At 42.6% G+C, this 25,983-nt stretch overlaps 1 protein-coding gene across 1 annotated transcript in view; it reads left to right on the plus strand.

Moving 5' to 3' along the window:
• The window catches only part of FAM120B (family with sequence similarity 120B), a 219,847-nt gene that overhangs the window by 56,821 nt on the left and 137,043 nt on the right, over positions 1–25,983 (plus strand). The window contains exons 5-6 of the mRNA XM_040351053.1: positions 14,094–14,266; positions 18,091–18,183. Coding sequence (XP_040206987.1) covers positions 14,094–14,266; positions 18,091–18,183 — 266 coding nt within the window. The remainder of the gene's footprint in view (positions 1–14,093; positions 14,267–18,090; positions 18,184–25,983) is intronic.

Raw genomic sequence — 25,983 nt, forward strand, 5'->3', positions numbered from 1 at the left:
CAGGGCCTCGCGCATGCGCAGTAGGGTTCCCGGCGTGAAGCCGAATGGACACATGGGAAACATCAGCTGTGGTGCCGACATCGAGGAAAACCAGGGCAGGTAAGTGTCCATTTATTAACCCCCTGAGCGGTATTCCGGAGTCTGGCTCGGGGTGGGATTTCAGCACCAATAGCGGTAACCCCGAGCCAGACTCAGGATCGCATCGCAGTATCCACAGGCAGAGTTTACTTACCTTGTCCCTGGTTCTTGCTTTGTGTCCCCGGCTCCTTCGATGTGTCCCCGCTGTGTCCTCGCTCGATTCACACAGTGCCGAGTGCCGCCGAGCTCCGTTCCCTGCGGAGATCAGCGCCAAATTCAAAAAAGTAAAAACACAGTACACATACAGTATACTGTAATCTTACAGATTACAGTACTGTATGAAATAAATACACATCCCCTTTGTCCAGTGTCCTGCATGCACTTTTATATTATAAATACTTTTCTTTCTGCCCGGAAACTGTAGATTGTCCATAGCAACCAAAAGTGTCCCTTTATGTCAAAAGTGGTTTTAGACCAGCTAGAAAACAGCGATAATAAATTAGAATCACTTGTAGAATTGAGCGATAGCTATTTGTGAGGAAATTTGTCATCAAACAATAAAAGTAATGACAGCGACAATTCTGCAACTGAGCAAAATTTCTGTGATTTTGATTTGATTACATTATTGAATAATTTTTATTATAATTATATTATTATTTGTTATAATTATTTATAGTTATTTATTATATTATAATTTATGATTTTGTGTTTCAAACTTTATCATACCCAGGATGTCTACTAGACTCTTGTTTGGTCAGATTTAAGTGAGTTATTCCTAAGAATTACAGGCCTACAATATAAAATGCCAAATTTACATGCAAAATAATGGTACCGCTTTCAGCACCTAAAATCTGACATAATCATACCGCCAGGGAGGTTAAAAGCCAGAAGCTGCAGGATGTGTAGCTGCTAGCTTTTAATTTTTTTTTCCAGAAGACCCTTTTAAGGTAAAAAATGCCCCAGTATCTTTCTATGCCCCTCTGTTCCCAATCACTTATTTGTGGTCCCTTGTCAGTGCTGCTGGACCCAGGTTGATCGGCACTGCTTCCCAATCTTCGAAATTGTAGGGGAGGGTATTAAAGGAACCAGAGCTATATGCTCCTGCTCCTGTCACTTAAATTGCTAAAAGTAGGCAGGAGAAAGCAGCAGGCCGATGCACACAGCACTGGCCAGGAGCATGCATGCATGCACAGATGTCTCCTTAACAGGTTTCTCTTTGGCAATCAGCTATCTAACGACACCTGTGCAAACAGGCAGGTGGACCAGCTGGGGAACAAAAGAGGCAATATTAAGAAAGAAGAAACATCATATAATATAATATCACTTTATTGCAGTTCTCTATGTACCTGAATTTGAAGTAAAATATAACTCTTGCAGTCTACTGTACATTTTGTATAGCAGAGTTTAGTGAGGTGTAGAAGGAAGCAGCACAAGGAGCCAATCTGGTGTGCTGCAGTAGAAGGACCATGCCGATTGGAAGAAGAAACAGTGTGACAGATGAGCTCATCAGTGTGCTGCTTCTCCTGTCACTGTGTCAGGACCTGGGTCTAGACCTGCAAACTCTGCTGTGTCTGGTGATGTCTCTTTGCTTAGCCACCTGGGAATCTAGACAGTTCCCTGGATAAAAACCTTAAGCTCTTTGCTCCTCCCATGAACTTCTTATTTTAAGCCATGTCTCTGCACTTCCTGTTTGCCAGATATGTGTGCTCTCTATAGCCAATATGTCGCTCTTGTTACTCTTGCTGCTATCCATATCTTTACTACCACTCATTGCCGACCTTTTACTTGTACCTCAACTACGCTTCTGCTTGATCTCAACCCGCAACCACTCATTACTGACCTTTAGGTTGTTTACTGACTACACAGTATAAACCATCTCCACCATCAGGAGCTTGGGGGAACACCGGTTAGTATTTACATCCACACCCCAGGTGAGCCTGTGTCATCCGCCAGTGAGACCTGCTTCTGTACTTATCCAGCTGGTCGGTGGGTGCCTCTCTACTGCTATAGCTACTAGCCACCGAGCCTGATTCCAGACTGTGACACACTATCTAATCACAGTGTGGAAGTGGAGACCTGTAAGTGAAATTTAAAATGCAGCAAAGAAATATCACGTCCTACCTCCTGCTAGACAGGGTTCTGTGAGGCTGAGCTGCATAAGTCTCAGGACTTGATAAACCAAAAACCAACCTTTAGCAAAAAACAGCTCTCATCTTTTATCACTGTATTTAAAGAGGAAGTAAACCCTGATGGGTTTCACTTCCTTTTTAGTTTCCTGCAAAGTATAAGCATAATTTGTTAGTATGCATCGCATACTAGCATATTATGTGCCACTTACCTGCAAATGGACCCTAAGGTGTCCTCGCTTTGCCCCTCTTCCTTCCGTGGCCGCGGACTGGCTGGAGTCACGTGGCGTCACTCCCGCACGGGAGCCTCCAGTCACGGCACTTGCTACAGCTCACGGCGCACTACAAGGTAAATATCTCCTAAACGGCGTCCGTTTAGGAGATATTTACTGTACCTATAGGTAAGCCTTATTATAGGCTTACCTATAGGTACAACTTCCCCATGGAGGTTTACAACCTCTTTAACCCCCTTAGCGGTAAACCCGAGCGTGACTCGGGGTAGGTTTCCAATGTTAGGATCGGTATCCCCGAGTCACGCTCGGGGTGGACGTGCAGAGTGTGCAGCGGCGCGGCTTACCTTTCGCTGGATCCACAGGCAAGTTACTTACCTTGTCCCTGGATCCAGCGATGCCTCCCCGCTGTGTGAGCGAGCGGGTCCTCCTCGCTCGATTCACAGTGTCCCCGTGTGCCGCCGATCTCCGTTCCCTGCGACGTTACGACGCACGGGAGCGGAGAACGGCGCCAAATTCAAAAAAGTAAACAAACACTTTACATACAGTATACTGTAATCTTATAGATTACAGTACTGTATGTAAAAAATACACACCCCCCTTGTCCCTAGTGGTCTGCCCAGTGCCCTGCATGTACTTTTATAAAATAAAAAATGTCATTTCTGCCTAAAAACTGTAGATTGTCCAAAAGTGTCCCTTTATGTCAAAAATGGTTTTAGATCAGCTAGAAAACAGTGATAATAAATTATAATCACTTGCAGAAATGTGCGATAGCGATTTGTGGGGAAATTCGTCATAAAAAAATAATAATAATGACAGCGACAATTCTGCAACTGAGCAAATTTCAGTGATTTTGAGTTGATTACATTATTGAATAATTTTTATTATAATTATATTATTATTTGTTATAATTATTTATAATTATTTATTATATTATAATTTATAATTTTGTTTTAAAAAAAAAATTATACCCGGGATGCCTACAAGACTCTTGTTTGGTCAGATTTAAGTGAGTTATTTCTAAAAATTACAGGCCTACAGTATAAAACGCCAAATTTCCTTGCAAAATAATTGTACCGCTTTTGGTACGTAATTCCAGACAGAATCATACCGCCAGGGAGGTTAACTGTTTGACTGGAGTCAATTTGTTAAACTTTTTCAGATTTACTTATGAAATATTTATATTGACCATTTATTTATCTTTAGCTAGTTCTTAAGGATGATGCTTGGAGCTAAAAGTCAGAAGTGAAAGGCATGAGGTCTGGCAGTTGTGTCTATTGCTTGAACCATTGCTAATAAGCACATGCTGTCTTCCAGCTCCTAAGTAACGATGATAGCATCAAATACAGAGTCTTCTAAGTCTTTAAGGCAGCCATACACGGTTCGAATTTCGAAAGAATTTTCTTTCAAAAATCGTATCAAAGAATTTTCGTACTAATTTCGCACCGTTAGTGGGCTGCAGCAACAGCCGATTTTCGTGTGGCAATCCGACATGTTGGAAATTTTTGGAAAAACAAACGAAATTTTCTGATCAATGATGGGAGAATCGTGTGAGAAATGTAATAGAAAAAAAAATGCGCATGTGCAAGAAAAAAATATTCCCGGAGAGAAAAGAATATTCCCGGCAACATTCCCGGCAATATTCGGCCGAATTTCGAAAATCAATTGTGGCATCATCGGATCACAAAAAAAAACGAACTTTCTGATTTTGAAAAGAAAATGCGTTTGAAATTCGACCGTGTATGGCTTGGTTAACTCTCCTCTTAACTACCAGACTATAGAGTTTATTTATTAAAACAAGAGTGCAAAATCTTGTGCATCTCTGCATGGTAGCCAATCGGCTTATATCTTCAGCTTGTTCAATTAAGCTTTGACAAAAAAATAACTAAAAGCTGATTGGTTTCTCTGCAGGGCTGCACCTGATTTTGCCCTCTCCAGTTTTAGTAAATCAACCCCTATGTTATTTGATACTGTTGTACACACTCAAGAGACAGTACCATCAATTCAAAAGATATAGCACAATGCCTTGATTTTGTCATGTATTGTTCCTTTTTTTAACTGTCTTTTTTGTATCCTTTTTTTATATATGCCGATCTGCTGAATTCACTGCGTGAATATGATTATCACATGGATTTTTGCGCCTAAGAATATAGCTAGCTTCAGGCTGGTGTTATTTTTGAGTTTCTATTAGGTGTCTACAAAAAAAGAAACGAAAAAGAGCTGTTTGAGGCAGTGAGGAAATAGACAATTAACTAAAATCATGTGTCTAAATACTCAAATGTAAATTTCTTGGAGAAAAATAATGATTCCGCAGCCATGTGATATATGATTTTTTGAACTGAACATCCTGAAACTGTTATTTATGAGATAAAATAACAAATGCATGGCAAATAATTCATAGAAGTTAACAGTATTGTCGGTTGTTAGCACGGGCAATTGGCAAAGCTGCAACTCTAAGCTTTCAGGTGATCCCTCACCCCCAAGAGGTCTGCAGACATAGACATGTAACAATTTGACTGCCAGGGACTTATTCTGTACAGAATGGCAACCAAAAGATTAAAAAATGTGCACGTCTTTTTTTCATTTTGGCATCTTGCTTTAAAATCAATTGCCTCGGTTTTCTTTGCTAAGTAAAAGTAAATCGGTGCCTGTAAGGCCAGCCAATCACTTCTACATACCTTCAGCCCCTCCCCTGGTCCTTTTTCTAATCTCAACTGTATTTTTTCATTAGCCTGGGACTTCTTCAGGGTTATTCAGGTTAGAGAGCCATCAGAAACTGGTGAACCCCCATTCATTGATCTTGCATGTGTTGAATGAATTTGGAAGTGCTCATCTCTGAGAACATGAATGTTTAAAAGTCTTTTTGTACCAACCAGTTAAGATAGGGTTCAAAGGTTAAGCTAGCTTTGGACACGTGCCCCACGTCTCCTGCGAGGTGCCCAGTTATCTGTGCCATCATTGGACAATGCAGATCATAAACCAAAGGCACAAAGCCAATCAGAGTGGCTCTGTGCCTTGTAATTCCTGGCCAATCACAGTGACCACAAATGTAAATGCGGCTTTTGTTTACATTTGAGAGTTCCTCTTTTCTTCTCCTGGTGCCAATGCTACCTCTGCCCAAACTTTACAGATGAACTGACCACTGCTCCAGCTGACCACAATGAAAGGGGCAGACTGGCTACCAATGTAACGGGGCAAGCTGACCAACAACACAATAATGCACACTGTAATTTGGATTACACTGATACCCAATGTAATGGGGGTATACTGACAATCAGTACAAAGTACGAGATGGGTTTATACTTATACAGATACATTCATGGCATAAGAATGTATAGTGTCAAAAAGGTATAGAGCTCTTAGTGTTTGAAGCTGAATCCAATATGCATAATAGTAGATATTGCTTTTACTCTCGACATGTTTCGCGTACAAGACGCTTCATCGGGAGCATAGAGGTCTAATAACAGACATACATAATATAAAAAAAGAAAGTTAGTCAAACCAGTTTATACATAAAACATATAAAAATCACAAAAACACAAATAAAAGGTTAAAAAGCTGCTAACATGTTGCTGCCTATGCAATAAACGGAGCGGCCCACACATCAAGTGCATAAAGATCCGGATCAGACACCCAACAAATCAATGATCAGTCACATATAGGGTTAAGTAATGTCATGCATCATGGTCAAAAGTCCATGATGCCTGACATTACTTGCCCATATATGTGACTGGTCATTGATTTGTTGGGCGTCTGATCTGGATCTTTATGCACTTGATGTGTGGGCCGCTCCGTTTATTGCATGGGCAGCAACATGTTAGCAGCTTTTTAACCTTTTATTTGCGATTCATTATCATACATGTAAATGAAGCGCCGATCGTACGGCGCATACGCGCGCATGCTCAGTATCACGTCGCAAATACTCCTTGCTTTCAAAGTGAACGTAACCTACGCCCAGCCCCATTCTGAATCAGCTTACGCAAACGACGTAAACGACATGAAATTTGACGGCTGTCCCGACGTCCATACTTAACATTGGCTGCGTCATCTTTTTGGTGGTTTATCTTTACGCCTGAAAACGCCTTACGTAAACGGCGTATCTTACTGCGACGGGCGTGCGTACGTTCGTGAATAGGCGTATCTTGCTCATATGCATATTCTCTGCGTAAATCGCCGTACTTGCCCCTAGCGGCCAGCGTAAATATGCAGCTAAGATACGACGGCATAGGAGACTTACGGCGGTCGTATCTTAGCAACAGAGAAGCGTATCTCAATTTGAGCATACGCTTAAAGATACGACGGCGCAGATTCGGACTTATGACAGCGTATCTACTGATACGCCGTCGTAAGTCTTTATGAATCTAGCTATAAGGGTTCTATACCTTTTTGACGCTATACGTTCTTATGCCATGAATGTATCTGTATAAGTATAAACCCATCTCGTACTTTGTGTTAGATGTACTGATATCATATGCCGATACTGTCTTATGAAATTGTGTATACAAGTTTCTATCTATGCGTTTTTTACAAATAAATATTTATAGATCTTTTACATTAACTACCTGTACCGCCAAAAGTCCAATTTATTAGTCCATTAATTTCCATTGTCACTTTCTCGGGACGTTGGTACACTAAAATAAGTGCATTCACAGTGATTAGTCGCCGGGGGCCAGATTCACAAAGAGATACGACGGTGTATCTCCTGATACACTGTCGTATCTCTGACTTAAACTGGTCCTTTCTATGCGTCTGATTCATCAAATCAGTTACGCATAGATATGGCTAAGATCCGACAGTGTTACACTGTCGGATCTTATTTTCAATTTGAAAATGGCGCGGGGGCGTTCCCGCTGATTTACGTTGAATAATATGTAAATCAGCGAGATACGCGAATTCACGAACGTACGCGGACCCGACGCAGTGTTCTTACGGCGTTTCAGTAGCGGCTTTCCCGGCGTATACTTACCCCTGCTTCTATGAGGCGCAGCCAATGTTAAGTATAGCCGTCGTTCCCGCGTTGCTTTTAATTTTTTTTACGTCGTTTGCGTAAGTCGTTCTCGAATACGGATGGACGTCGTTTACGTAAGCGTCGAAACCACTGACGTCCTAGCAACGTCAGTGGGAGCAATGCACGCCGCGAAATTCTGCGCACGGCGCATGCTCATTTCAATCGGCGCGGGAATGCGCCTGATTTAAATAGTACACTCCCCCTAGCCGCGGAATTTGAATTCCGCTGGGGGATTTACGATCCGCCGCCGCAAGTTTGGAGGTAAGTGGTTTGTGAATTACCCACTTGCCTCGCAAACTTGCGGGAGCGGATCTTAAATCAGGTAGATCGAGCGGATCTAAAGATCCGCTGATCTACGTGAATCTGGCCCCCTGTGTTTTTATGCAAGTTTGGCAAGACCCATTTAAATCAGTGTAATGGGGCACACCAAGCAACAATGTAAGGGGAGCACATTGAGCACTTATTTAAGGGGGCACACTGCCAACAATATAAGGGGGAACGCTAACCACCAAAGTGGGGGAGGGGGGGCACAGACACCGACCACAAATGGAAGAGGGCATTTATACTAACTGCAAATGTAAGGGGGCATAAACCACCAATGTAAAGGGGCACAAACACTGACCACCAACTCTCTGTATTTTTCCTCCCATTTACCTCCCACTTTTTCATCCAAATGACTACTGATGTTTCCTTTTTTTTCCCTCCAGCTCACCACCGATACCAGGTATTTTTCTTCCCCCTGACCACCAAAACTGGACATTTTTCCCCCTGACTCTTATGCCTTGTACACATGACCGTTTTTCACGACGAGAAAACTGCCATTTTTAATATTGGTCGTGAAAACCAGTCGTGTGTATGCTCCCTAGCAGTTTTCTTAACGAAAAAACTGCCCGCAAAAAAATTCGTACCTGCTCTATTTTTTCCCGTTGTGTTTCCCGCCAGTCTTTTTCTCGTCGCGAAAACCGCTCGTGTGTATGCTTTTCCGAGGGGAAAAAAACAAGGCATGCTCAGAATCAAGTATGAGACGGGAGCGCTCGTTCTGGTAAAACTAGCGTTCCTAATGGAGATAGCACATTTGTCACGCTGTAACCGACTGAAAAGCACAAATTGTCTCTCACCAAACTTTTACTAACCATTTGAATGAAACGTCCTCTTTATAATGCCGCCGTACGCGTTGGACGTCACCGCTCTTTGGTCGAGCGTTTTTTTGATTGAACGTGTGTATGCAAGGCAGGCTTGAGAGGAATCACGTCGGGAAAACGTCGGGTTTTGGCATGTTAGGAAAACCGGTCGCGTGTACAGGACATTTCTCTATCTAACTGCATTACCAGACTGGACAGAGTTGAGAAATTCTTGTCCTACAGGCTAGGATTAGGTGTTCTCAAAACACCAGGTGAAAAAGAAAACAGCTAGAGGATTTTACTCTTAGGATGGCATGCTCTGCGTATTAAACACAAAAGCAAACATTTATTATATTGTGGCTTACCAATTCTTTGATGTAATGGCGGAATTGTTTTTTTTTTTTTTTTTTTTATTTCCTTTATTTGTACCTGGTGATTCTGCCACCAAGACCCCTTTCACACTGTGAGCGCCGTTCGTTAGTGCTTAAGTGCCGCTTGTTTTAGCGGCACTTTAGCGATATTTAAGCAGCTTTTGCGCTGCCTTTCGGCCACTAGCAGGGTGCTTTTAGCCACAAAGAAGGGGTTAAAAATACCTGTGTTGCGGCACTTCCGAATCCCCTTTCAGGTGCTTTGGAAGCGCTGCCTATTCATTTCAATGGCCCAAACCGCCTTTAAAAATGCAGCTTGCAGGACTTTTCCGAACGTTCCGCAAGCGCACCGCCCCAGTGTGAAAAAACGCACTAAAATTCATGGTAGGTGGTTTTCAGGCGTTATTTAGAGGCTATTTCTAGCACTAAAACGCCTCAGTGTAAAAGGGGTCTATGTCTGTTCGCTCTCATGCAACTGTATTAGTTAAGGCCTCGTACACACGACCGGATCTATCCGCTGGAATTGATCCGCGGATCAGTTCCAGCGGACAAATCCGGTCGTCTGTACGGCCTAGCGGATATTTATCCGCAGAGATTCCTCGGGCCGGACCATTTCAAGCGGATAGAAATTTCTTAGCATGCTAAGAAATCTATCCGCTTGAATCGGGACCAGCGGATTGATCCGGTGGTCTGTACAGACTCGCCGGATCAATCTGTCCGCTCCCCTCCCTCGCATGCGTCGTAATGATTCGACGCATGCGTGGAAGTACTTACCTTCCAACGTCGCGCACGTCGCCGCGTCATCATCGCGGCGACGGCGCGACACGTCACCGCGGATGAATTCCGCGCGGATTTTGATCCGATGGTGAGTACAAGCCATCGGATCCAAATCCGGAGGAGGAATCTCCGCTGGAAACGGTCCGGCGGACCGTTTCCAGCGGAGATCCCCTCGTGTGTACGGGGCCTAAGAGTTTTGAGACAAACTATTTACCACTGACAGAGGTGCTTACAGTGGTCAGCTTTTATTTATTTATGTAAAACCTTTATCCCATAAAGAAAAAAAACTATTGCTGTAACTGCTTGAGTAACTGCAGTGTGAGCCAGCATTTGGCTTCAGTTTGTTAATCTGCTAGTACGTCTAACACTCCCTTCCCCCCAGGCTGTCAATTCTGCTGTCCAAAGGTGCCCCTGTGGTCCTTCATCCAGAGTGGGCACACTCTAACACCCCGGTCACACCGATTGCAACATTGAAATCAGTGCTTCTTCAGGTGCTGCTTGGAAGACATCTGTGTGACTCCATGCACAGATGTCTATGCACGTTTCACCTGAAGTAGTGCAGGAACTTCTATCAAAATCGGTGTAACTCCGAAGAAGTCAGAGTCACCCCAATTTGACCGCTTCCAGTAGGGTGCGACTTGTCATGCGATTTGAAACTGTCAAATCACATGACAAGCGGTGTGGCCAGGGGCTAATAATAGAGGTGTGTTACTGGTCATATAACCAGGTAAAAACACAGGGGAAAAAGGCCTAATAAAAGAAAAGGAATACCACTAAGGATTGGTAATCTTCAAAAAAATTACATTGCTGGTTTTAGGCTTAATGTCACTTAACCACTTGCTTACCGGGCACATATACCCCCCTCCTGCCCAGGTGAAATTTCAGCTTCCGGCACTGCGTCGCTTTAACTGACAATTGCGCGGTCGTGCGACGTGGCTCCCAAACAAAATTGACGTCCTTTTTTCCCCACAAATAGAGCTTTCTTTTGGTGGTATTTGATCACCTCTGCGGTTTTTATTTTTTGCGCTATAAACAAAAAAAAGCAACAATTTTGAAAAAAAAATCAGTATTTTTTACTTGTTGCTATAATAAATAGCCAAATGTTTTTCCCAAAAAAAAGTTTTTCTCAGTTTAGGTCGATACGTATTCTTCTACATATTTTTGGTAAAAAATAAATAAAAAAAAAAATCGCAATAAGCGCTTACAAAATATGGGACAGAATTATTATTATTATTTTTTTTATTTATTTATTTTTTTACTAGTAATGGCGGCGATCTGCGATTTTTTTTATTGGGACTGCGACATTATGGCGGACACATCGGACACTTTTGACACATTTTTGGCGCCATTCACATTTATACAGCGATCAGTGCGATAAATATGCACTAATTACTGTATAAATGTGACTGGCATTCAAGGGGTTAACACAAGGGGGTGAGGAAGGGGTTAAATGTGTGCCTGTATTGTGTTCTCACTGTGTGTGGAGGGGGGGGTGACTGGGGGAGGTGACCGATCTGTGTCCCTATGTACAAGGGACACAGATCGGTCTCCTCTCTCCCCTGACAGGATGTGGAGCTCTGTGTTTACACACAGAGCTCCACGTCCCTGCTGTCACCGCCGATCGCGGGTACCTGGCGGACATCGCGACCGCCAGGCACGCGCATCGGCATCTCGGGGACGCGCCAGGCGCGCACGCGCCGCCGCCGGCACGCTCGCGCGCCCCCCAGTGGCCGGAGGAATCCAGGACGTCAATTGACGTCCTGTTGGATATTCAGAGCCACCGTGAGGCCGTCATTTGACGATGGCCCGGGGTTCAAGTGGTTAATATCACAGTGCCAAAGTGAAAAAGGAAAGCTCTGGTCAGCTAGCTCCCCTGACCGGTTTTATAAAAAAAATTGTTGGTAAATGTATAAATTATACTGCTGTTTACTTCCTATACACAATCCTATACTTTTCCATTCTTCATGCTATGATTATGCCTTTTTATATTTTAAGAACTCAATACAGTCTAATACTATTTAAAGGGGTTGTAAAGGTACAATTTTTTTTCCTAAATAGTTTCCTTTACCTCAGTGCAGTCCTCCTTCACTTACCTCATCCTTCCATTTTGCTTTTAAATGTCCTTATTTCTTCTGAGAAATCCTCACTTCCTGTTCTTCTGTCTGTAACTCCACACAGTAATGCAAGGCTTTCTCCCTGGTGTGGCGTGTCGTGCTCGCCCCCTCCCTTGGACTACAGGAGAGTCAGGATGCTCTCTACGTTGCAGATAAAGAAAGGAGCTGTGTGTTAGGCCTCGTACACACGATCAGTCCATCCGATGAGAACGGTCTGAAGGACCATTGTCATCGGTTAACCGATGAAGCTGACTGATGGTCCGTCGCGCCTACACACCATCGGTTAATGAACTGATCGTGTCAACGCGGACACGTAAACCACGTACGACGGCACTATAAAGGGGAAGTGCAAATCCAATGGCGCCACCCTTGGGGCTGCTTTAGCTGATTTTGTGTTAGTAAAAGACGATTCACGCTTTTCTGTCTGTTACAGCGTGATGAATGTGCTATCTCCAAAACTAACGCTAGTTTTACAAGAACGAGCGCTCCCGTCCCCTCATTTAGTCTGAGCATGCGTGGATTTTTAACCGATGGTCGTGCGTACTAACGATCGGTTTTGACCTATCGGTTAGGCGTCCATCAGTTACATTTTAAAGCAAGTTCCTATTTTTTTAACCGAAGGTTAAATAACCTATGGGGCTCACACACGATCGGTTTTGACCGATAAAAGCGGTCCTTCAGACCATTGTCCTCTGGCTATCCTATCGTGTGTACGAGGCCTTAGAGAGCATCCTGATTTTCCTGTAGTCCAAGGGAGGGGTCAAGCACGACACTCCACACCAGGGAGAAAGCCTTGCATTACTGTGTGGAGTTACAGACAGAAGAACAGGAAGTGAGGATTTCTCAGAAGAAATAAGGATATTTAAAAGCAAAATCGACAGATGAGGTAAGTGAAGGAGGACTGCACTAAGGTAAAGGAAGCTATTTAGGGAAAAAAAATTGTACCTTACCAACCCCTTTAACTTGAAATGTACGAATGCTTTCTGAAATGACTTGTGAGTGATCCATCTAAACCTAGACACACAATTTCTGTGCAGTCTTACCAGCAATTATGTATCTCGACTGTATATAAAATATCTCTTCACTTTACCCACAGGTAGACTCTTAGCATCATTTTTCGTATACATCATAAATATTGTGCAATGAATTGCAATTTGTGTGACCTGCCTAACTTTTGTATATTTTCTATAAATTGTCCTTCCTATAGACTAAATTGTGGAACAAAGGTCCCAATAAAGAGGCCCCTATTGTGTAGTAGAGAATAGTGGTAAAGGCAACAGAAGTTTTAGGGTTGGTTCACACCAGATGCAGTCCAGTGCGTTTTTTTTTTTTTTCCAAAAATCAAAAACGCATGCACAGTAGAGTATATGCGTTCCAATGGCTTAGATCACACCAGTGCGGTCAGTTCCAGTGCAGGAAAAAAGTAAACCCTGCTGCATTTTTTCTGCTCATAACTGTACTGGAACATGGCAAAGCACTTTAAAAACTCACTGGAAGTAAATTATAGCAAGAAATGAAAGAGGGGGGAAAATGCATCAAAAACGCATCAGACCGCAGCAAAAATGCATCTGGAACGCATCCAAACTGCATTTCTGTGGTGTAAACTGGACCTTAGATCATTTAAAAAAAAAATCAGTAAGTATGCACTGTAGTATTGCTCAAGCTTAGGCATATATTTCTATGGGGGAATAGGGAGGAGTGTGGTCAGGCACCCCAGCCTTCTCCTGGGAGAAACGGTAGCAATCAAACAAAAAATCATTAGGGGCAGCCAATCACTAGTCGTCTCAGAAACGATTGGTCTGGTGTGATTCTGTAGTGTGGTGCTGATATGGTTAAATATCTCATTTCTAGGAGTACCTGTAATTTAATTTTGATATAGAAATTAGGTGAACATTGAGTAAGAATCTATGTACTTCTATAGACTATTAAGGTATTCGAAATACCTCATAAATTGGGACTATGTAGGCAACACGCAAAAAGTTCAAATTATATATAGAAAATATATCAATTTATTACAAAATTACATATACAAAAATATATCAAAAAATTTTTTTGATATATTTTTGTATATGTAATTTTGTAATAAATTGATATATTTTCTATATATAATTTGAACTTTTTGCGTGTTGCCTACATAGTCCCAATTTATGAGGTATTTCGAATATTTTCTAGTACTATGGGATGACGGCAACTACATGCTGTCCTACATGAGTTGGTCTTTTTTCAATAGACTATTAAGGTTAAAAATGCACTTCTTCTTCTTGTATGCAGGTGGAACACCAACTATCAGGAGTCTCTGGCTGTCTGAAGATCCTGACATTCAAAGAAGACGTTTCTATACATGCATGGCGTGTTTCCATGTAGAAGGATGGACAGAGGAACTTAGAGGCCTGGAGACCCACCTTGCTGCTACCTGCTGTCTCCTGATATATCTTGCAGTGCAGGTATTAAATATCCTCCTACTAATTACGCAGGTTTTGATTTACGCTTGATTCACACTAGTGCAATTTCAGATGCGATTTCAGTCATACAAATCCGCATGACATCAATGCAACTCAGCACTGCATGGCACAAAGGGTCTTGTATTACTTTGGTGTGATGCCAGCATGATTTTGGCCCCAGAGAATATGTAAACAACATCCAAAATGCAACCAAGTCGCATTACATAATCGCACTGAAAATCAGATTGCAGTAGTGTGAACTTTAATGCATGTGCTTCCATTACCATTGCAGAGGTTTTATTTTAGTGTCTTTGATACCATTAAAATTGTATTATTAGTACATTGCAGACTTGCATAATTAACAGGAGCCAAGTAACCAATTTAAAGCTGAATATCAGACAGACAGCTAAATGCATAGATAAAATACATATACTGCATGTGAGCTGTTTTACCTGTCAAAGGATTTGTATTTCTGTCCATTTACTACTGAGATTTACACATCTTTGTCAGACAACACAGCTAACCTGGATACCTGGGGTTATCTGCTGGAGTTAGGTAACATTATTGTCTCCGCACCCAGCCTGTGATTGCACAATGAAGGAGAAACATCAGATGAATTGGGCTTCATGTACACGGGACGTTGTTCAACCTCTCCTGAACGATTTAATATTTCCCAGCCAAAGTTGCTATGTACAGTTGCCCATAGAAATCATTGGCTGGTATATGCCGGTGTTCTATCGAATAGTGCCCTCCGTCGAAAAGTGCCCAAGCATGCACAGTACGGAAGGGCCCCCCAGCTGATTTCCAGCTGGCATCACGTCAACATGGCTCATATCGTAGGAGGCATTTTTTGACAGGAGATACCATTTGATGGGCACAATTGAAAGCTGTGCAAACAGCAGAGGGAGACCGTAGTTGTCAGATTGTGCCTCGCTGTTTTCTGGGGCGGGTTGTGGCTGTGTTGAAGGGCGGGTGTTGTCTGTGTTGCAACCCGCCCTTACACACAGGCAAAACCCACGATTGAACACACCAAACCCACCCTGCAACACACACAAAACCAGACCCTTAGCACACTGTAAACCGACCCCGCAACAGCAAGGCACAATCTGACATCTACGGCCTCCCTCTGCTGTGCTATTGTGTTCTGACAGGAACTGCGCTGCCATGTGCCCCCCCCCCCCCCCCCCCCATGGGCCAAAACACACTGATCAACACTTGCAGCCATTGGCTGCCAGTGCCTTTTGGATGCTAGTTTTCCTACATGCCTGTTAAAAGCTGTGCTGTTAGACAGACTGTTGTACGCACTGGCTGAATGTCATCTGGTTTCTGTGGACCCGCTGATATTTGGCCTGTGTGTACCAGCCTTTAGATCCGTGCACGTGTTTACACAGTGGAAAATGGTATTGCTCACATATATTATTTACTCTCCCTTTACTAAATTTCCTAATGCTCCTTCCCCATTTGAGTGTACAATTACTCTGTCATCTAGTATTAAAACCTTGTCATATATATCAGATGATGGCTGGAAACTTAAACAACCTAACTAGTAAAAAATCTATAGAGTGGATGACCCTAAAGCAGGAAGTGCGTCGGGATCATTAGGTGAAAATAAAGCAAAACTACATGGAAAAATGAAAACAAATGCAGCCACAACATCTAAGGGCCGGTTCACACTGGTCCGACATCTGCTTCGACAAGCCACATGACATGTCAAAATCAATGGTTCCCTATGAGAGCCGTCTTAACTGGTCTGACTTTGAAGAAGGTTCCTGCACTACATTGGTCCGACTTGGGCAAAATTTCAGCCCATGTATTTGATTGTAAGTCGCATCAAAGTCAGATCATAACTGAACCGACTTGTGCCATGCAACTTGTGCTTTGAGGATCTTGACAGGGAACCTCACGCCAATTTTTTATTTTTTTTTAAAACTGAGTGGGGTCCCCCCCAAAATCCATACCAAACTCTTATCTGAGCATGCAGGTTAGGAAAGGGGACGATGATGAGCAAGCCACATGCCCTCAACATTACGAGGTGGGTGCTTTTGGGGTGGGGGGGATGCGACAGAGGGAGAAGACATCACCCGAAGGAGAAGACATCACAGGAGGGAGAAGACATCAGCGGAGGGAGAAGACATCACAGGAGGGAGAAGACTAGAGGAAGAAGTCATCGGTGACAGAACCGGAGAAAGAAGACACGTTGGAGTAATGACAGGGGACATTCTTCATTTTTAATAAAGGACTTGTCGAAGGGAGCTGTGGTGGCTCAACGCGATTGGCACTGCGCTGACAAGCCATTCACCTCTGCAGCTAGAGGTTCGGATCCCGGTCTCGGCTTCATGTGAATTGAGTTTGGTGGTCTCAGCCCGGCTCCCGGTGGGTGTGCCATGCGAGGTAAGCCTGCGCTTAGTACGCCCACCCCCCTCCCACAAAAACCACCACACTTACACGCACTCGAAATTGGGTTAACACACTCACATTGACCACGCGGTCTCTAAAAGAGAGGCGAAGGACTAATGGGGCTGGTTGAGCGGGCTAATCCTCTCACTCCCTTATAGGGAGTCCCTCTGCCCCGTTGGGCTTCAAAGCGGAGCAGGTAGGGCGGGCTGTGTGGGAGGACCCCCTCACACACCCGCCATTGCCACCCGGGGCATGGAGAAAGGTGGCAGATTGCCTCTGGGGGAGGCCTGCCTACTCCCAACTCCTGCAGTCCGGCTCCTCTCTCGAGTACACGCACAAAAATACACTTTAAAAAAAAAAAAATAAAGGACTTGTCAAAAGCCATCTCTTGTTTTTTGTAACACTATACTTCTTTTTCTTTTTTTTTGGTGAATGGGTAGCGGTACAATGTACCCCATACTCATTCACATAGTAGGGGGGGGGGCTGGGATCTGGGGGGATTCCGAAAGTCCCCTGCCTGCAAACCCCAACAACCACTGCCCAGGGCTGTCGGGAAAAGGCTCTTGTCCTCATCAACATGGGGACAAGGTGCTTTGGGGTGTGCCCTGACCTGCCGGATAAGAGTCTGGTATGGTCTTGGGGAGGGACCCCATGTCGTTGTTAAAAAAAAAAATTGCCGTGGGATTCCTCTTCAAGGTCCATACCAGACTCAAAGGGCCTGGTATGTATCTGGGGGGGGGGGGGGCACGCCGTTTTATTAATTTATTTTTTTATAAATGTGCATACCAGAAACAAAGGAATTGTTTTAATTGTTCAAAGAACAAGTCGCAATCATCTTCAAGTCGGATCCCATTCATTGAAGTCGCATGCAAGTCAGACATGAAGTCGCAGGACGAAGTCAGATCGGAAGTTGTGCAACTTTTGTTGTCGGAGCAGTGTGAACCCGGCCTAAAGGCTGGTAATCTGTAATATATAAAATGTTTGTTGTGTTTAGATACACTTTATTGCCCTCCATATAGCTGCCCCCATTATTAAGAGAAGAACATGAGAATTTCTTAAAATACACATGATCCAATTTGAAGAAGTCCAAACTTTTTTCATATGTTATTCTGACTGCGTTGTCTTTAATATGCTGAAAAAGACAAACAAATGCAGTTGGGAGTAGACGGACTGGCTGAGATGAGGGACATTAGCAGGGGCCTCTGGCTGTAAAATCAGGACTGTTTTGTAGGTTTTTTGGCTCCTTTATCTGAAATTCTCTAACCAACAAACAGTGATAAGTCAAGTACTTTCCCCTTAAGCTATGGATTTATTGTGATGAACAGGACTTCTATCTGTGACCTATTTACAAAGTAAACAGCCATTCTAAAAGTGTTTTTCTTGTCCTAACTATGGATCACAGCAGCGTCTTTCTGTTTTTTCATAATCAGGTAGAAAGCCTAAGCCTGACAGATATGGAAGCCTTTCTGGCCCAAGCATTATGCCTTCCAGGGAAATCTCCATCTCAGCTGAATAGCTTGCAGGTAAAGACAACTACACTGATGGGTCTACTTCTCCTACCCTTCTCTTGACCTTACATCCACCATCAGAGAGAACTTTAGCTTTTGGTCATGCTAATAGATAACAGTTATGCAGAAGGAAGCAGATACAAGTCTACTGCACATTTACATTCATTACATTCAAAGAATAAATTTAGGAGAATGATTCCTTTTACAAGTGATTGAAGTAGAAAAGTGGACATTACACCTGAGGCAGAAGGTAAGAGATAGAAAGGATTTAACTGATAACATATTTTAGATTTCCTGGCTTCACACACACATGCATGTTCAAGTATCCTTCTACAGATCATAGGAAATGCCTATTCTGTTGTTCTTCCTGCTGGGTAGTATTCACATGCTGGCCATACATTGGATAATTGAGAATGGCAGGCAGTGAAAATTCTGCCTGTGCTTATCTGGACTGCAGCACCACCATTACTTATCATCATTTCCAATGTGGCAAATGTTCCACCAAGACACATTTGCAACAAGGCCATTTGTAATTTTTTATTTTTTTTTGTTTTGGATAGAGTGGGGAAGATTTAGGGTTCATGCACACAGACGTAAATACAACACTACCTGCCTGGAGTTTGCATGTTCTCCCTGTGCCTGCGTGGGCTTCCTCCGGGTACTCCGGTTTCCTCCCACACTCCAAAAACATGCTGGTAGATTAATTGGCTTCTACCTAAATTGGCCCTAGTATATGAATGTGAGTTAGGGACCTTAGATTGTAAGTTCCTTGAGGGTAGGGACTGATGTGAATGCACATTGTATATGTAAAGCGCTGTGTAAATTGACAGTGCTATCTAAGGGCCAGATTCACAGAAGAGATACGACGTCGTACCTCCTGATACGCCGTCGTATCTCTGTGATCCGCCCGTCCTAACTATGCGACTGATTCATAGAATCAGTTACGCATAGATAGCCATAAGATCCGACAGGTGTATTTGACTTACACCGTCAGATCTTAGGATGCAATTCTAGGCCGGCTGCTAGGTGGCGATTCCATAGCGGTCGGCGTAGAATATGCAAATGACTAGTTACGGCGATCCACAAAGATCCGCAGCGTTCGTCGCAATCCCGTACGTCGTCGCTAGTCGTTTTTACCCGTCGCAAAGTTACACCTGCTTTAACATGGCTTATCTTTAGATCAGCCATGTTAAAGTATGGCTGTCGTTCCCGCGTCAAATTTCAAATTTATTTTTTATGCGTAAGACGTCCGGGAATACGAAACGCCGTAACGCACGTCGCATTTAAAAAAAAATTTCGGGGCGCCGTAATTTCGCGCAATGCACGTCGGGAAATTTCCTAACGGAGCATGCGCAGAACGTTCGGCGCTGGAACGCCCCTAATTTAAATGGTGCCCGCCCCATTTGAATTAGGCGGGCTTGCGCCGAGCGCATTTACGTTACACTGCCGCAAGTTTACAGGTAAGAGCTTTGTGAATCAGGCACTTACGCTGTAAACCTGCGGCGGTGTAACGTAAATGGGATACGTTACGCCGCCGCAAAGTAACGTATGTGTCTGTGAATCTGGCCCTAAGTACCTAAATAATAATAATAATTGCCAAACTCATTATATACTCCTGAATTAACAATGTAACAACATGTTTATTATTTTTGGTTTAAACATGCACTACAGTCACAAATTTAGCCGTTGTGATATATTACGCCTTTATACATAAACCCAAAACCTCTCATAAGAACAGGTGTTCTTGTTAATAGATTTTCCCCCATTTTTTGCTCTGATAACAACTTGTAATTTTAGTTTTGCCCTCACTATCTGTCTCTCCAAAAATTCACAGTTCCTTGTCTGTGAAATCAAGGAAAGTCAGGCCATAACGGAAACAAAACCTTAAGCCCTGTACACACGATCATGTGTGGGCCCCATCGGTTTGTTTTTCATCGGTGAAAAAAAATAGAACATGTTTTAAATTTTTCCTATGGATAAAAAAAAAAAACGATAGAAAAAAACATCTGTGTGGAAGTCCCATCAGTCAAAAATCCACGCATGCTCAGAATCAAGTTGACGGATGCTCGGAAGCATTGAACTTCATTTTTTTCAGCACGTTGTACTGTTTTACATCAACGCGTTTTGGCATGTTCGGATTTTTGACTGACGGTGTGTAGGCAAGACTGATGAAAGTCAGCTTCATTGGATATCCGTCGAAAAAGTCCATCGGATTAGATTCTATCAAATATCCGATCGTGTGTACGAGGCTTTAGGGTGACAGAGTGGAGTTTTTTTTTTTTTTTGGCTTTATGGTTTACTTTATGAAACATTGCTATTCTGGATCAGTTATCTTGGTAGGACATACAGTGTTAAAATGTTTACATTACCAAGGTTGCTCTAGATGCGTTTTGCTGTGAATGTAATGAATATGATTTTTTATTTACATTCAAATGTGTTCTCTTAACACAAATTACCTGTCGGGCTAATTAATTCAGTATCATGCTTTGCACTGTGGCTGGGTTACATATACCTTTTAAACTACATTACAAACATGGTAATTGGATGGGCATCGTGGAGGGAAGTTTGTGCACAATGGACCGAGAGGACTTCAGAGGAAAGAATAGACCTAACTGACCCAAGCCAACTTTTTACAAACTCATTGACTTCAGTGAGAATGTATTGTTTGTGTAGTTTGCACAATGTCATAACTATTTAACTGCTAGTTACAATAGAGACCACAAGTTTGTAGTCACCTTCATTTTACACTTGCTTTTTCGGTATGTGCCAGAATGCAGTTACAGACGTGTACTTACATATATATATATATATATATATATATATATATATATATATATATATACATACATACATACGTGTGTGTGTGTATATATGTGCCAAAAGTATTGGGACACCTGCCTTTATACCCACATGAACTTTATTGGCATCCCAGTCTTAGTTCGTAGGTTCCAATATTGAGTTGGTCCACCCTTTGCAGCTATAATAGGTTCAACTCCTCTGGGAAGGCTGTCCACAAGGTTTAGGAGTGTGTCTATGGGAATGTTTGGCCATTCTTCCAGAAGCGAATTTGTGAGGTTAGGCACTGATGTGGGTAAGAAGGCCTGGCTTGCAGTCTCCTCTCTAATTCATCCCAAAGGTGTTCTATTGTGTTAAGGTCAGGACAGCCAAGTTTCTCCACTCCAAACTCACTCATCCATGTCTTTATGGCCCTTGCTTTGTGCACTGGTCCAAATCATTCGGTGGAGGGGGGATTATGGTGTGGGGCTATTTATTACAGCAAAAAATCCAAAAATTGCTTTTTTATTTATAGTGCAAAAATTAAAAACCGCAGAGATAATCAGATACCACCAAAAGAAAGCTTTATTTGTGGGAAAAAAGGATGTACATTTTGTTTGGGTAAAGGGTCTCACGACCGTGCAATTGTCCGTTAAAGCGACGCAGTGCCGAACCGCAAAAAATGGCCTGGTCATTGAGCAGCCAATTCTTCTGGGGCTGAAGTGGTTAAGGTGTCAGCATACTAAGACATTTTGGACAAATTCATGTTCCCAACTTTGTGGGAACAGCTTGGGGTTGACCCTTCTTTTTCCAACATGACTGCATACCAGTGCACAAAGCAAGGTCCATAAAGACATGGAGGAGGCGACAAAGGAGCTAGTGAGCAGGAGGTCTTGGGAGGAAAGAGAGCGATTAGGTTGGTATTTTCTGACTAGGTTAGTGATGTAGTTGGGGGCCGAGTTGTTGATGACTTTGTAAGTTACTGTTAGTATCTTGAATTTAATTAGTTGGGTAAGCGGAAGCCAGTAGAGGGATCAGCAGAGAGGGGTAGCAGACACTAAATAGTGAAATTCTCCACACACCAATTGAATCAATATGTAAATATTCAGCAAAATCATTAATTGTTTGTCAGTAATAAAGACCCTAGTCTAATTCTAGGGTCTTAAAAGTCTGCATCCATAAGTAAAAATTTATATTTTTTTATGTAGCAGAATTTATCTTGATATATGCAATGGTGAATTCTTTCTTTTGGTGCCAAGTTTGATAAAATACTGACTTCAGATGACCCTAACACAAAGGGCCAGATTCAGGTAGAATCGCCCTATGCTGCGGCGGCGTAACGTATTACATTTACGTTACACCGCCGCAAGTTTTTAGCGTAAGTGCTTGATTCACAAAGCACTTGCCTGTAAACTTGCGGCGGCGTAGCGTAAATCCGCCCCGGCGCAAGCCCGCCTAATTCAAATGGGGCGGGGGCCATTTAAATTGGGCGCGTTCCCGCGCCGAACGTACTGCGCATGCTCCGTCCCTAAAATTTCCCGACGTGCATTGCGCTAAATGACGTCGCAAGGACGTCATTGGTTTCGACGTTAACGTAAATGGCGTCCAGCGCCATTCACGGACGACTTACGCAAACGACGTGAAATTTCAAATTTCGACGCGGGAACGACGGCCATACTTAACATTGGCTAGACCACCTAGAGGGCAGCTTTAGTTTTACGCGACGTATCTCTACGGAAACAACGTAAATTAACAGCGACGGGCAAAGCGGACGTTCGTGAATCGGCGTAACTAGTCATTTGCATATTCTACGCCGACCGCAATGGAATCGCCACCTAGCGGCCGGCCTAGAATTGCAGCCTAAGATCCGACGGTGTAAGTCACTTACACCTGTCGGATCTTAGGGCTATCTATGCGTAACCTGATTCTATGAATCAGCCGCATAGATACGACAATCGTATCTCAGAGATACGACGGCGTATCAGGAAATACGCCGTCGTATCTCTTTTGGGAATCTGGCCCAAAGTTTGTTTGTGTTAGGTCTCTAGACCCAGAATGCCATTCAACTGATCCACTTGTTTGGAAAAGTGAAAATTTCTCAGCAGCAATAGCAAAGTGTGATGGGGCACCATCCTGCTGAATTGTTTGTCATACTAATAAAGGAGTGTCATCTAATTGAGAGACAAGAAAACAAAAACAGACTAATATACAGAGGTAAGTTTCCCCTGTTAGATTACAATCAAAAAATATGGTCCAAATAATTTGTCAGCCACCCAGTTTGAGTTGTGTTTAGCCCAGTAACATGCTATGTTGGAACTACCATTGAAATGGAATGTTTAGCCCAGTAACATGCTATGTTGGAACTACCATTGAAATGGAATGTTTAGCCCAGTAACATGCTATGTTGGAACTACCATTGAAATGGAATGTTTAGCCCAGTAACATGCTATGTTGGAACTACCATTGAAATGGAATGAGGTTTCTTCACTGTAAAACATTCACTCCCGCTCACAATATTCCATATGTCTGTGTTAATTATCACCATGTATTTTATGGGGGTGGATATGATAATTACCAATATTTAGATGCCTATAGATCCAGACTTTTCGGGACACCCTGTTTATGGATATCTTTATTAGTGAAAGTTAATGAAGTAGAAAATGTCACCCCTTGATACTGAGGTCATTGAAAAGGAATCCTTTAGTATTAGAGAGGTGGCAGAGGAAGGCGCTGTGTGATACAGAGAAAACAAATTATTTCCTTCCATGCAATAATCTCCCAGCACATTCTGCATCCCTCATTTTACTGTTATGAAACAACTTTAGCTGCCAAGGTTATCCGTAAAGGTCATTTGCAAGTTAACTGTAAAAATCATTGGCATTAGTGTTAAAATATTTAGATATTATGTAGATAACTAAACCTTAAAGGGGGTGTAAAGGTTAGTTTTTTATTTTCTAAATAGGTTCCTTTAAGCTAGGGCATTGTTGGTTTACTAACCTTTTCCCTCGAATTCCTTTCTAAATGTTTTTTTTCTTTGTTTTCTGTGTCTGTGTCTGTTCTGGCTGACTAACCCCCAGCCAGAATGGCTCGGATAATGGGGGCAAGCTTACTGAGGAGAAACAGGAAGTGAGAAATTCAGACAAAGAAAAAAAACATTTAGAAGGGAAATCAAAGGAAAAGTCAAGTGAACCAACAATGCACTAGCTTAAAGCGGTTGTAAAGCCAAATGTATATAAAAAAAAAAATTAACCTGCAAGACAAAGCCATAATGAGGTAGTATGACTAGCATACTAGCTCATTATGCATTACTTACCTTAGACCGAAGCCCCTGAAGCTTTCCTCGTCTCCCCCTCCGGACGCAGACATCTCTCCAGAAGGTTACTTCCAGGTATCGCCGCTCCGACGCTCTAAATGGCCAGAGCGGCGATGATGTCACTCTGCGCAATGTGTATGGAAGCCGTCAAAGCCGGCATTATCCATTGATAAAACAGGCATTCTCAGTGCGCCTGCGCGAATGCGCCATTAACAACTGCGCATTCTTTGCAGCTAATATCTCCTAAACCATGTACGTTTAAGAGATATTGCAAACACCAACAGGTAAGCCTTAATCTATGCGATACAAGTGTTGCTGGCGCAAGTGAAATTATTCTATAATAGTGGTTATGCTGCAATCAGAAGAGAAGGGGCAAGGCAACCTATGGTGTCTAGTCCTTAAAAATGAATGTGGTATGTGAATTGCGCTCTCCTGGTGTTTCATCTATCGCCACCTACGTCTGGGCAATAGTTTTAATTATTAACCCCAATACATATCACCTCCATTTGACAATACACCGAATAAATATAAATATGTATAAATGAGTGCCAAGTGGCCAGTGCCAAGTGCTTATATACAGATTTTCTTCTCAGAAAAAATTGCAAAAAAACATACATATATATGCTATACACTTATTAAATAGTGCTCTTATAAAGCATGTGTTCCCCTATGCCAGATTCAAAGAATCACTACCACAAAAACAAACAAATATTATAGTAACCACAAAGAAATTTAAAATGTATATATGGAAAAGAACATGTGACAATTAGATAAGAGGGTTTCTAGATTGGTCCTCTTCTCATTAAAGTCCCAATATGCTAATCAAGTGCTTATATGAATGCTTCTCCCGTGAGATGTTAAAACACAACGAAATTTCACCAGTTCAGTGATATTCCTGTTACCGTTAGAAATGGCCACTCACCAGATCTCATTTAATGAATGCCTTTGGTTCATTCCCAGGATAACCACTCCTCTTATACGTATTTCCACCAACTGCCAGGTACCTTGGATATACTAGTGGGGTCTCTTTTTTTTCTCCTACAAAGGCTCACCAAAAAAGAGGAGTGCCCCTCATGGTGTAGTACGTAAAAAATGTATTGGTTTCTTAAAAACAAATAAGTATTGCACTCACATTTGGTTGTGCCCGTATGCCGGCACCAAGCTTCTCCAGCCGTGTATGCAAAACAGGTGAAGGATAAAAGTCGTTCCTCTCGTATTCCCCCTATGCCTATCTCATGATCAGCACGTGGTTCCGTAGATGTCAGCAGCCTCTACGCGTTTCACAAGGTATATTGCGTCCTCAGGAAGCGAACCTTTACAACCCCTTTAAGTACCAAAAAAATATGAACCAATAGCTTCACTTTCTTTAGGTATCATAAGGTGCCAGTGCATTCCTCTATTTGTATATGCCAGCCCACCAGAGCTCTCAGAACTTTATATGCAAATATATATTTTTTTTTAACTCAGAACATAGGCATTCCCACATCTGACATCACATAATAAAAGGCCAGAGCCTCCACAACCTATGGAGAGGCCCAGATGTTTTTATGTGGGTAGCAGAGTTCTTGGGGGTTCTAGGATTATTTCAGGGTACATATATTTAACAGCCCGTTAAAATGTATGTATAGCCAAAAACATGCTTTTTCCAATATTGGATGGATTAGGAAAGGGTTATAGTCACAGTCGACCTATTTTTTGCTGTTTATATACCTTTTAGGAGATTTACC

The sequence above is a fragment of the Rana temporaria genome, chromosome 4 (assembly GCF_905171775.1).
Source record: "Rana temporaria chromosome 4, aRanTem1.1, whole genome shotgun sequence".
NCBI lineage: Eukaryota > Metazoa > Chordata > Amphibia > Anura > Ranidae > Rana > Rana temporaria.